Source organism: Dendrobates tinctorius, unplaced genomic scaffold, assembly GCF_039654945.1.
Source record: "Dendrobates tinctorius isolate UK_male_01 unplaced genomic scaffold, ASM3965494v1 ptg000046l, whole genome shotgun sequence".
NCBI lineage: Eukaryota > Metazoa > Chordata > Amphibia > Anura > Dendrobatidae > Dendrobates > Dendrobates tinctorius.
Window position 1 is genome coordinate 43,840,865 of NW_027361714.1, and position 13,897 is coordinate 43,854,761.

General features: G+C 44.6%; 1 protein-coding gene across 2 annotated transcripts in view; it reads right to left on the reverse strand.

Moving 5' to 3' along the window:
* Positions 1-13,897, reverse strand: part of HBS1L (HBS1 like translational GTPase) — a 146,486-nt gene that overhangs the window by 11,843 nt on the left and 120,746 nt on the right. For both annotated transcript variants that reach the window (XM_073575853.1, XM_073575851.1), the window contains one exon: positions 6,528-6,672. In XM_073575853.1, coding sequence (XP_073431954.1) covers positions 6,528-6,672 — 145 coding nt within the window. The remainder of the gene's footprint in view (positions 1-6,527; positions 6,673-13,897) is intronic.

Here is a 13,897-nt window from a genome sequence, read left to right on the forward strand (position 1 = left end):
TGAGTATGCTGATACCCCATATGTGGGAGAAAACTACTGTATGGGCACACGTCGGGGATCGGAAGGGAAGTAGTGACGTTTTGGAATGCAGACATTGATGGAATGGTCTGCGGGTGTCATGTTGCCTTTGGAGAGCCCCTAATGTGCCTAAACAGTGGAAACTCCACACAAATGACCCCATTTTGAAAACTAGACCCCCTAAGGAACTTATCTAGATGTGAGGTGAGCACTTTGAACCCCCAAGGGCTTCACAGAAGTTTATAATGCCAGGGCATGAAAATAAAAAAATCGCATTTTTTCCACAAACATGATCAATTATTCCCCAATTTTTTTATTTTCCCAAGGGTAACAGGAGAAATTGAACCCCAAAATTTGTTGTCCAATTTGTCCTGAGTAAGCTGACACCCCATATGTGGGAGAAAACTACTGTATGGACACACGTCAGGGCTCGGAAGGGAAGTAGTGACGTTTTGGAATGCAGACATTGATGGAATGGTCTGCGGGTGTCATGTTGCCTTTGGAGAGCCCCTAATGTACCTAAACAGTGGAAACCCCCCACAAATGATCCCATTTTGAAAACTAGACCCCCTAAGGAACTTATCTAGATGTGAGGTGAGCACTTTGAACCCCCAAGGGCTTCACAGAAGTTTATAATGCCAAGGCATGAAAATAAAAAAATTGTATTTTTTCCACAAACCTGATCAATTAGTCCCCAATTTTTTTTTATTTTCCCAAGGGTAACAGGAGAAATTGGACTGCAAAAGTTGTTGTCCAATTTGTCCTGAGTACGCTGACACCCCATATGTGGGAGAAAACTACTGTATGCGCACACGTCGGGGCTCGGAAGGGAAGTAGTGACGTTTTGGAATGCAGACTTTGATGGAATGGTCTGCGGGTGTCATGTGCGTTTGGAGAGCCCCTGATGTACCTAAACTATTGAAACTCCCAAGTGACCCCATTTTGGACACTAGACCCCCCCACGGAACTTATCTAGATGTGTGGTGAGCACTTTGAACCCCCAAGTGCTTCACAGAAGTTTATAACGCTCGGACGTGAAAATAAAAAAATCATTTTTTTCCACAAAAATGATATTTTTGCCCCCAATTTTTTATTTTCCTAAGGGTAACAGGAGAAATTGGACCCCAAAAATTGTTTTGCAATTTGTCCTGAGTAGGCTGATACCCTACATGTGGGGGTAAAACACTGTTTGGGCGCATGGCAGAGCTTGGAAGGGAAGGAGCACCATAGGACTTTTTCAACTCAGAATTGGCTGGAATTGAGATCAGACGCAATGTTGCATTTGGAGAGCCCCTGATGTGCCCAAACAGTGGAAACCCCCAATTCTAACTCCAACCCGAACCCCAACACACCTCTAACCCTAATCTCAGCCCTAACCCAAGCCCTAACCCTAGCCCTAACCCTAGCCCTAATGGAAAAATGGAAATAAATACATTTTTTAAATTTTATTATTTTTCCCTAACTAAGGGGGTGATAACGGGGGGTTTGATTTACTATTTATGGCGGTTTTTATTTTTGGCAGCTGTCGCACGCTAAAAGACGCTTTTTATTGTAAAAATAGTTTTTGCATCACCACATATTGAGAGCTATAATTTTTCCGTATTTTGACCCACCGAGTCACGTGAGGTCTTATTTTTTGCGGGACGAGTTGACGTTTTTATTGGTACCATTTTCAGGCACGTGACATTTTTTGATCGCTTTTTATTCCGATTTTTGGGACGCAGAATGAACAAAAACCAGCGTATCATGAATTTCTTTTCGGGGAGTGCGTTTACACCGTTCCGCGTGCGGTAAAATTGATAAAGCGGTTTTATTCTTCGGGTCAGTACGGTTACAGCGATACCTCATTTAGGTCGTTTTTTTTATGTTTTGGCGCTTTTATGCAATGAAAACTATTTTATATAAAAAATAATTATTTTTGCATCGCTTTATTCTGCGAGCTATAACTTTTTTATTTTTTCGCTGATGATGCTGTGTGGCGGCTCGTTTTTTGCGGGACAAGATGACGTTTTCAGCGGTACCATGGATATTTATATGCGTCTTTTTGATCGCGCGTTATTACACTTTTTGTTCGGCGGTATGATAATAAATCATTATTTTTTGCTTCGTTTTTTATTTTTAATTTTTTTAGGGGTTCGCTAAAGGGGTTAACTAATGGGACAGTTTTATAGGGCGGGTCGTTACGGACGCAGCGATACCTAATATGTGTACTTTTATTGTTTTGGGGTTTTTTTATTTTCAAAAAATGAATTTATTGGGGAATATTTTTTTTTTTTTTTTACTAATTTATTTGGCGATTTTTTTAAAATTATTTTTACACTTTTTTTTAATTTTTTTTTTACTTTATTACATAGTCCCAGGTGGGACATCACTGTCCTGTGACAGATCGCTGATCTGTCACATCACAGATCGCTGTGACAGATCAGCAATCTGTCACAGGCAGTGCACAAGGCTTCCTCATGCCTGCGCTTTGCAGGCACTGAGGAAGCCAGCTTCCTCCAGGCCCCCGAAGGCCCCCGTCGCCATCTTGGATCCGGGGGCCTGGAGGAAAGGAGTCCCCCGCAGCAGCGCTGCACATTGCGCTGCCGTGGGAGGCTCAGGGAAGCACGGAGGGAGCCCCCTCCCTGCCGATGCTTCCCTTTAACTCCCGGTACACCGCGATCATGTTTGATCGCGGTGTGCAAGGGGTTAACGTGTCGGGGGCGGTCCATGACCGCCCCTGACACATAGTGCCGGGTGTCAGCTGTGATAATCAGCTGACACCCGGCCGCGATCAGCGGCGCTCACCAAGTGGGCGCCGCTGATCGCGCTAGACGTACTATCCCGTCCATGGGCATAGGGGCCCGGGTCCCATGGACGGGATAGTACGTCTGATGTCAGGAAGGGGTTAAACAAAGCAATTCAGATACAGTTGAAGTTCAGACTTTCAGCTTTCATTTGAGGATATCCACATTAAAATTGGATGAATGGTTTAGGAGTTTCAGCTCCTTAACATGTGCCACCCTGTTTATAAAGAGACCAAAAGTAATTGAACAATTGACTCCAAGGCTATTTCATGGACAGGTGTGGGCAATCCCTTCGTTATGTCATTCTCAATTAAGCAGATACAAGGCCTGGAGTTGATTTGAGGTGTGGTGCTTGCATTTGGAAGGTTTTGCTGTGAAGGAAACAAGCGGTCAAAGGAGCTCTCCATGCAGGTGAAACAAGCCATCCCAGCCATTACACAGCAGGGGCACATTTATAAGATTATCTCAGCATAGGAACATGTTTTTAAACACATCCAATTGAGGAGATTAGTATTATTCAATGATCTATTAAATTGTTGATTAAAATTAACTTTGTTCGTGGGAAACCAAACCCCTTTGAATCTGTGTGTGATAATATACTTCATCTATCGTCACCTTCTCCGAGATCCACCACCAGCCAGCTCCTCTTCTCAGTGATGTCACTGCTCTTCAGACTCCCAGGGTCACACTGTGAACTGCATGACCAAGAAGTGGCTTTGACAGTGCAAGTCTATGGAATATCACAACCAGGCTACATAGGCTTACATGTCATAGAGACTTCCGGCTCACGCAATGAAGATAGAGTGAGCAGGCTAGTCTACAGTGCGGTGACGTCACTGAAAAGAGGAGAAGAATAAAGCTGGATCCCGGAGAAGATGTCGCTAGGTGAGTATATAATCACACTCACACTGCAATATATGCACATACAGGTCTGGCAAAAGTTAAGAGACCACTGCAAAATTTTCAGCTTGTCTGATTTTTCTCTTTAGAGGTATATTTTTGAGTAAAATGTAAATTGCTCTTTTATTCTATAAACTACTGACATGTCTTCGAATTTCCAAGCACTAAATTTTGTATTTATTTTCAGAAAATGAGAAATGGTCAGAAGAACAAAAAATGCAGTGCTTGCAGACCTCAAATAATGCTAAGAAAACAAGTTCATAATCATTTAGAAACAACAATACTGTTTTAACTCAGGAAGAGTTCAGAAATCAATAATTTGTGGAATAAACATGATTTTTAATCACAGCTTTCATGCGTCTTGGCATGCTTTCCACCAGTCTTTCACACTGCTTTTGGGTGATCTTATTCCACTCCTGGTACAAAAATTTAAGCAGTTCTTTGTTTGATGGCTTGTGACTATCCTCCGTCCTCTTGATTACATTCTAGAGGTTTTCAATAGGGTTCAGGCCCAGAGATTGGGCTGGCCATGACAGAGATTTGATGCGGTGGTCCTTCATCCAGACATTGATTGACCTAGCTGTGTGGCATGGCGCATTGTCCTTCTGGAAAAACCAGTCCTCAGAGTTGGGGAACATTGTCTGAGCAGAAGTAATCAACTGCTTTTCCAGGATAACCTTGTATGCGGCTTGATTCATACTTCCTTTGCAAAGATTAACCTGTCCAATTCCAGCCTTGCTGAAGCATCCCCAGATCATTACCGATCCTCCACCAAATTGCACAGTGGGTGCAAGACACTGTGGCCTGTACACCTCTCCAGGTCTCCATCTAACCATTAGACAACCAGGTGTTGGGCAAAGCTGAAAATTAGACTCATCAGAGACGATTACCTTACTCCAGTCCTCTATGGTCAAATCCTTATGGTGTTTGCCAAACTTCAGTCTGGCTCTCCTTTGCTTCTCAAAGATGAAAGCCTTTACTTGACTTGAGCCCTGTCTCTAGGAGCTCGTTACAAACTGTTCTTGCAGTGCACTTCACCCCACCCCAGCAGCCATTTACCTTTCCTTTTGTAGGTCAGTTGAGGTTGCTGAGTGACATTCAAATAAGATGACGGACATCCCGGTCAGTGGAGAGTTGTTTTCGCCCTCTGCCGGTCTGTAGCTTTGTTGTCCCCAATATCTGCTGCTTGACCTTCTTGTAATGGACTGCTGTCTTAGAAATTTTAAGGATGGAGGCAACATGATGCTCACTGTATCCCACTGATAGTAAAGCCAGAATTGAGCCCTTCTTTTCCTCACTCAAGAATTTTCTTTTTAACTCCTTTGGCATGGTTAAAATTATTTTTTCATTCCTATTACTTTTGGGATATTGCTAGCACTTCTTTTGCTATCCAGCTTGTCCTATTGCAAGAGGATTGTGAACACCAAAGCAGGGTTTTTATACTTTCCTTCCTTAAATAAGATTAGGTTAAGGTGATCACCTAATCAGAAGCACATTAAGCAGAATGAGGTATACCCTGGTTGGAATTCAGCAGACACTAGATGGAATGGCTTTCAGACATTATCAGAGAATTTTTATAAAACTGTGCAGTGCTCTCTTAATTTTTGCCAGAGCTGTATACCCAGATTTAATTAAACGTAAACTTCATGGGAGGGATTCCTTACTACTAGTGCAGCTATGTCAAACTCAAATACACAGAGGGCCAAAATTAAAAGCTTGGACAAAGTTACGGGCCAACATTGATATTTAAAAAAATATCTATAACAGGGCCTTGCATTGCCTTCCATACAGTATAATGGCTCTGCATACTGCTTCAGACAGTAAAATGAGCCAAACAGAGTGCTCTATACAGTATAATGTGACCCATATAGTGTTACATACAGCATAATGTCCTCACATAGAGCTCCATATATAGCATAATGAGCCCAACATAGTGCTTCACATAGTATAATAGGCCCTACATTAAAAAAACAAACACTCACCTCTGCTTGTTCCCTCGGTGTTACGGTCTCTTCATGGTCTTCAGTAGAGATGAGCGAAATTGATCGTGTCAGGGTTTATTCGGCAAGCTATAGCTCTTACCAAATAAGCTGCAGAGGGAACCTGGCTTCCCAGATCGCTCCGGCTGATCAGCTGTTCGACTCCGCAGCTGCATGTATTGCAGCTGTGTGACAGTCACAGCACATGCATGGAGAGCTTGTTTGTTGGGCTCTCCATGCATGTGCTGTGAGAGTGACACAACCGCAACACATGCAGCTGTGTAGCCGAACAGCTGATCAGCCGGATCGATCTGGGAAGCCAGGTTCCCTCTGCAGCTTTTTCGGTAAGAGCTATAGCTTGCCGAATAAGCCCTGACCCGATCAAATTCGATCAACTCTAGTCTGCAGATCCTGTACACATTTCGGTACAGCAGGCACATTGTAATGATATCATCGCTCCCTCTGCACTGAGACGACAGACGCAGAGGGGGTATGATGGAGAGGAACATGAGGAAAGAGACCTAACGAATAAGAAAAAATATACATTTCTAATTGGAGGTATTTGCTAATATTGTTGCTGTGCCTATTACATAGTGGGATAGTATCTTGGAAATGGGAATACCCCTTTAATTCTTGATTTGTTCATGGCGCACACATAAGTGGTATAGAATAGCCCTCTAATGCTGTAGCAAAAATGGCTATATTTCGTCTCAGAATTAAAATGTTTGGACCCCTTATGTTGTGATAAATCTCAGTTGCTCAAATTAGCATTCCACAGGTACAAACTTCAGCCAAGTGAAACATGATTCAGGGAACATAAAAAAAATCCACATCAGCAACTGACCTCTGTGACAACTCCAGCTGCTATAGAAGACCCACTATACCGAAGCATGAACCTGCCAAGTTCTTTAAACTCCTTGTATAATTCTAAAGCAACAGGTCTTTGTGTTTGGAGCTCTATAATGGCATTCATTCCTTTTGTGAGACATCTGAAAGACAATATAAAGCAACCACTTGAATAACTGGAGTTACAAAAAATAAAAAAAAACAACTCTCTCTATATACATATATACAGACACACACAATTGTGCAAAAGTGTCAGACACATGTGGAAAACTGCTGCAAAGTAATAATAATTTAAAAAATACAGGTGTCAATATTTTATTTTTGTAAATTAAGACAATGCAAAGTAAATGAACAAAGGAGAAATAAAAAATCAAATCAATATTTGGTGTGACTACCTTTTTGCCTGCAAAACAACATCAATTCTTCTACATACACTTGCAAAGTTAGGGATTTTGCAGGATTTATAGTCAGGAGTATGAGTAATTAATTATACCAAACAGGTGATAACGATCATTAGCCCCTTAGTGACCAAGCCAATTTTGACCTTAATGACCAAATTTTTTATATCTGACCAATGCCACTTTATGTGGTAATAATTCTGGAACGCTTCAACGGATCCCACTGATTGGTAGACTGTTTTTTCATGACATATTGAATTTCATAATAGTGGTAACATTTGTTCGATAGGACGTCTGTATTTATGAAAATATTGAAAATTTGGCAGAAATTTTGAAAATTTTGTAATTTTCAAACTACTAATTCTTATGCCCTTAAATCAGAAAGTTATGTTACATAAAATAGTTAATAAATAGCATTTCCCACGTCTACATTACACTGCATCATTTTTTAAGCATTTTTTTGTTAGGAAGTCACAAGGGCTAAAAGGTGATCAGCAAATTCTCATATTTCCAACAAAATATACACCATTTAAACCATTTTTTTGGGAACACATCACATTTGAAGTGACTTTGTGGGCCCATATGACAGAAAATACGCAAAAAAATGACACTGTTCTAAAAATTGCACCCCTCAATACCACATTCAAGACCCTGAAAAACACTTCCGGTGTTTCACAGGAACTAAAGCAATGTGATAGGAAAAAACATTCAACTTTTTTTCACAAAACTTTTACTTTAGTTCCAAATGTTTTTCACAAGGGTAGCTGGAGAAAATGGACCCTAAAATTTGTTGTGCAATTTTTCCAGAGTATGCAGATACCCCATATGTGGGGTATCCGGGTTCGTGTGGGCGCTGGTGGGATCCCTGGGGTCTGCGGGAAGTCCCCAACGCGCCGCCCTCCCCTCGCGCATGCTGCATCTCGATCCCCAGAGCAGGGGAGAGACGCTGGCTTCTTCCGGCCGCTGACGTCAGCGGCGCGTTGGATACTGGGTGCGCCAGCTGACGTCAGAAAAAGGCGACGGTGTAATGGCGCCGGGTGCGACGCCGGCCAGCTTTCTGAAGCGGTCGGCCGGCGGTCGCAGGGGGAGGGGAGAAACACGCTCACCAGAGCGGAGGCGCGTCATTTAAAAAGAGGAGGCAGCAAACGGGCGGTGCAACATGGAGTCAGAGCAGGAACGTTCAGCGTCCCTGCCTCCCTCTCAGCCCTCTGGCAGAAAGCATGGAAGCCATTCAAGCAGCAGTCGCCCCAGCCGTAGGTCGGGGGACTCCTCAAGATCCAAAGAGCGCAGGTCACGTGCTCCGACGCAGGCTCCGAGTCCGGTACCCTTGATTTCGGGTGGTGAGTGATCTTCGTGAATGTTAGCATTATGTTAATAGGGGCTTCTGTTGTATGCTTCACCCTGTAGGAAAGGCCCAGAAAAGCGGGAAGCAAGAAGAACAATAGGGATTGTGCTATATGTAAATCTCCCCTAGCAAGAGATTGGCAAAAAGATCTCTGTGTTTCGTGCATTCAGTGGACTATGGCGGAGGAAGCGCCTAGTTTCGCAGCCAATCTGATATCTGCCCTAAGGTCAGAAATGGAAGGTTCAATTAAGTCCCTATTGAAAAAAGGGAAAAAAAGCAGTAAGGATCCCCCTAGTTCCCCCTCGGATTCCGCGTCAATGTCGTCTCAAGCGGAAAAATCATCCTCCTCAGACAATGACATGGGGGATAAACCATGTTTCCCCGTAGAAGACACAGATGCCCTCCTAAAGGCCATTAGAGCTACAATGGGCCTACAGGAAGAAAAGGCGGCTAAAACCCTAGAGGACGTCATGTTTGGGGGGCTTCAGCAGAGGAAAAAACGAACCTTTCCAGTAAACGAGAAAATCCAGGCACTTATTGAGAAAGACTGGAAAAAGCCCGAAAAATCGGGGGCCCTTCCATCCACCTCTAAGAGACGATATCCCTTTGATCATAAGGATGCGGAGATATGGGACAAAATCCCCAAAATAGATGCAGCAGTGTCCAGGTCCTCCAAAAGGTCGGCCCTGCCCCTGGAAGACGCAGGGTTCTTAGAGACCCGCTAGACAAGAAAGCGGACTCATATTTGAGGCACACATGGGAAGCGACAGCAGGGGGACTAAAGCCGGCGACAGCGGGCACTTGCATGGCACGCTCCCTCATGATCTGGCTGCAGCAGTTAGAAGAGAAGCTGGCTTCAAGGGTCCCAAGAGAGAAAATCCTATCGGATATGTATCTCTTGCACGGGGTAGCAGCTTTTTTGGCAGATACCTCGGCGGACTCTACGCGGATGACAGCCAGGGCAGCGTCACTATCAAATGCCGCTAGACGCGCGTTATGGCTTAATGGCTGTCCGGGTGACCTTCAGTCCAAGGCCAAATTGTGCTCCCTCCCCTGCGATGGTCGATTCTTGTTCGGCAAGAACTTGGACGATAATCTGGAGAAAGCAGGCGATAAGAAAAAAGGCTTCCCCAGATTCCCTATGGATCAGAGGAGACAGCCCTTTCGGAGGGGGAGATTCAATAGGGGGCGTCCTCCCGCTGACAGGAGAAGATGGGAGGATAAGAAAAAAAAAGAATCTGGGTTTATGTTTGGTGGAGGCACATCCACCTCAAAGAAGTCGCCACAGTGACGCCAGTATTCCAGTGGGGGTGGGGGATTGGCACTTTTTTTCCAGGCTTGGGAAAAGATCTCCTCCAATGCCTGGATCCTGACCATCCTAACAGAAGGCCTGAAAATCCCCTTTATTCGTCAGCCAAAACCCGTGGTCGTTATCACACCCATCAGGAAGGTGACCGAAGAGCAGGTGGCCTTAGAAACAGACATCCTGAGCCTGATAGACAAGCGGGTACTCTCCGAGGTACCACGCATACAAGGAAAGAGGTTCTATTCACCCCTTTTTCTGATAAAAAAAACCAGATCAAACATTCAGGACAATCATAAATCTCAAACGGCTCAATCTATGGATAAGGAACCCGACCTTCAAGATGGAATCAGTAACTATGGCGGTGAAGCTGCTACATCAAGATTGCTTCATGGCCGTAGTCGATTTAAAGGATGCGTATTATCACATCCCTATCCACCCAGATTACCAGAAATACTTGAGGGTAGCACTTTATATTCAAGGCATACTAAGGCACTTTCAGTTCAGGGCTCTTCTGTTTGGCATATCTATAGCCCCGAGAGTTTTCACCAAGGTCATAGCGGAAGTGACAGCCTTTCTCCGGATTCACGATACGGTCATAATACCATACCTGGACGATTTTCTTATAGTGGGCAGCTCAGAGGACCACTGTACAGCGCAGTTGACCCGGGTGATCAACACCTTGCAGGAAATAGGGTGGATAGTCAATTTCAAAAAATCAAAATTGCAACCCCTAAAAAAACAGACCTTCCTAGGATTTATACTAGACTCAGAAACGCAAGAGGGTCTGCTCCCAGAGTCCAAAATAGAGAAGGTGCAAAATCTGGCCTTGACGGGCCGAAACCAACCACGTATGACATTAAGAAGAGCAATGTCCCTGCTAGGTACCCTGACATCCTGTATTCCGGCGATCAGGTGGGCTCAGTTTCACACCCGGCAACTCCAGGGGGAGATACTAACAGCACAAAGATCGCTAAGAGGGCGTTTGGAAGGGAAGCTGGAGCTTTCCTTAAAAACCAGAGACTCTCTCAACTGGTGGCTGGACAAGACAAATCTGACCTTGGGAATACCGTGGGACAGACAGACGTCAGATATAATCTTAAAAGATGCAAGCTCCTCGGGGTGGGGGGCACACCTAAGGGGCATCATAGGTCAAGGTTCCTGGACGAGTCAAGAAAGGGAAGCATCCTCCAACCTGAGAGAACTGTGGGCAGTGAGCAAGGCCCTAAGTCACTTCATTCCACTACTCCAGGGTCGAAATGTACGCATCATGTCAGACAACAAGGTAGCAGTGGCATACATCAACCACCAAGGATGGACAAGATCACACTCCTTAATGGAAGCGGCGACAGACTTTCTGAGCAGAGCAGAGGAACACCTACACTCCTTGACAGCCTTACATATAAAAGGGGCAGAAAACATAGAGGCAGATTTCCTGAGTCACAAAACCCTGAAGCAAGGGGAATAGGTGCTAAACCGGTCGATTTTTCAAAAAATAACTCAGCTTTGGGGGAAACCGGTGATAGACCTCTTTGCCAACAACCACAACAGGCAAACAGAAAGGTTCTGCTCTCTAAACCCGAGAGAAAAACCATGGGCAGTGGACTCGTTGCACATCCAGTGGAACTTCAGGCTGGCTTATGCATTTCCCCCAGTGGCTCTGATCCCAACAGTTGTCAGAAAAATCAGAAATGATCAAGCCAGGGTGATTCTAATAGCTCCATTTTGGCCAAAAAGGCCCTGGTTTGCTCTGCTACGAAGGATGTCCCTCTCCGATCCATGGGTTCTGCCAGAAATCCCGGACCTACTAGCTCAGGGTCCAATATTCCACGCTCAGGTCAAATGATTCCATCTGACGGCGTGGAATTTGAAAGGTCGCTTTTAACGGATAGAGGGTTCTCCCCCGGGTTGGTGGCCACCCTGCTAAAGAGTAGGAAACCAGTGACGACTAACATCTACGGTAGAACATGGAATAAGTTCCTGCAGTTCTTAGGTAAGCAGTTAGGAAAAGAACCCCCAATTAATGCCATCCTGGAGTTCTTACAATCGGGGTTGCAGTGGGGTTAGCAGTGAACACACTTAAAGTTCAGGTGTCTGCACTAGGGGCACTCTACAACTGCAAATTGGCATCAAATAGGTGGGTAGCCAGATTTATTAAATCCTGCCATAGAGCTAGGCCTATCCCAATACCCCGGATAGCCCCCTGGGATTTAAACCTGGTGCTAGAAGCCCTTACAAAAGATCCGTATGAGCCATTACATCAGCTACCCCTAAAGTTTCTGACCCTAAAAACGATCCTGTTAGTGGCCCTTACGTCAGCCCACAGAATAAGCGACTTACAGGCTCTCTCAGTAAATCCACCTTATACGCAAGTCTTTCAGGATAGGGTAGGTTAAGAACACACCACGCTTATCTGCCCAAAGTAGCATCAGATTTCCATCGGGGTCAGGAAATTGTCCTTCCATCTTTCTGCGAGAACCCAAAAAATCTGGGGGAGGAAAAATTCCATAGTCTGGATGTTAAGAGAGCTCTCGTAGAATACATATCTGTCACTAGCCAGTGGAGGAGGTCCCAGTCCCTATTCGTAGCTTTTTAGGGTGCCAGGAAAGGCTATGGGGTTTCAAAAGGGACTATTGCTAGATGGATTAGGGAGGCCATTAGTGTAGCCTACACAGCTAGTGGTATCCCGATTCCTGACAGCATCAAGGCTCATTCCACCAGAGCCGTGGCGACCTCCTGGGCTGAAAAAGCAGAGGTATCGATTGAACAGATTTGTAAGGCCGCTACCTGGGCCTCACCTTCAACCTTCTTTAAACACTATAGGTTAAATCTATCCTCCTCTGCTGACTTAACCTTCGGTAGAAGGGTGCTGCAAGCGGTGGTCCCTCCCTTAGGTGTTTCGAAGTCTCCAAAAATCTCTCAGGTGGTGCTGTCATGGGTGAAGGGAAAACCACCATGGTTACTTACCGGTAGCCGGTTTTTCCGGAACCCATGACAGCACCCGTATAATCCCCCCCCCTTTTTCACCGTATGGGTGTGCACAATTAGTAGGGTGTTTTTGTGTGTTGTGGTGTTGGATTAAACATGCAACTAACCGGGAAGTCCTCTCAGTGCTCTGTAACCCAACTGAAGCGGGGGAGAGGTGCCGCCCCTTATGTCTCAGTAGGTTCCTGTCCTGGCAGGGCGGATCCCTCTCTCAGGTGGTGCTGTCATGGGTTCCGGAAAAAACGGCTACCGGTAAGTAACCATGGTGGTATTTTTTATTTTAAAATTCTATTTTTTACAGGGATATGGTACCCACAGCCCGGAGGACAGTCTCCTCTCCTCCGGACCATGGGTACCATCTGCAAATGTTCTGCTTACTTTTTGCATGGTGGGCACAGCCACATGCGGAAAGTAATCAGAACAATGCATTCCTATGGGTGCGGGATCGCCGTGATTCCGCTAAATTAATGAGCATGCTGCGTTTTTTTTACCGCAAACCGATTCCGCTGTGGAAAAAACCGCAGCATTAGCACAGCATTGCGGAATCCCATAGGAATGCATGGGAAGCTTATTTTTCGCGGCAAAATCGCGCGTTTAAAACCGCTGCAGAAACGCGAAAAAAATGCGACGTGTGAACACAGCCTTAAGAGAAATGGAGAAACATTTTGTGGACTGATGAAAGTAAAATTGTTCTTTTTGGGTCCAAGGGCTACAGACAGTTCATCAGATAACTCCCAAACTCTGCATTCAAGCCACAGTACACTGTGAAGACAGCGAAGCATAGTGGTGCAAGAATCACATGGCATATTTCTCTTACTATGGTGCCGAATACCAGGGATTAGGGACCAGTTTGCATAAATTAAAAAACTTGAAGAGGATATGCCCTTGAAATGTGTGTTTCAACAATACAGCCACCCTTAAAAAAACACCAGTAACTAGAAAAATCTCGGTGGTTCCAGTCCAACAAAATTAAGATTATTGAGTGGCCAGCCCAATCCCTGGACCTTATTCTGAAAGAACACTTGTGGAGTGACATTAAAAATGCTGTTTCAGAGGCAAAGCCAACAAATGGCAAAAAAAATTGTGGGATGTAGGCAAAGCATCCTGGGCTTTAATAACAGGTGACAGGCCAGAAGTTGCTTCACTCTAAGCAACACAGAAGTGGAAGCAGCTCTAAAAAACTGTGGGTATTCAACTAAATATTAGGTTAGTGATTCACAGGAGTGCTAAATCCTCAAAAAAAAAAAAAAGTGCATATGTGTTTGTAAAAGCAAATGCAGACACTGCTAGTTTTTTTAACAGCCCGATGTTCATTTTTTTGTTATTTTGTGTAAAGT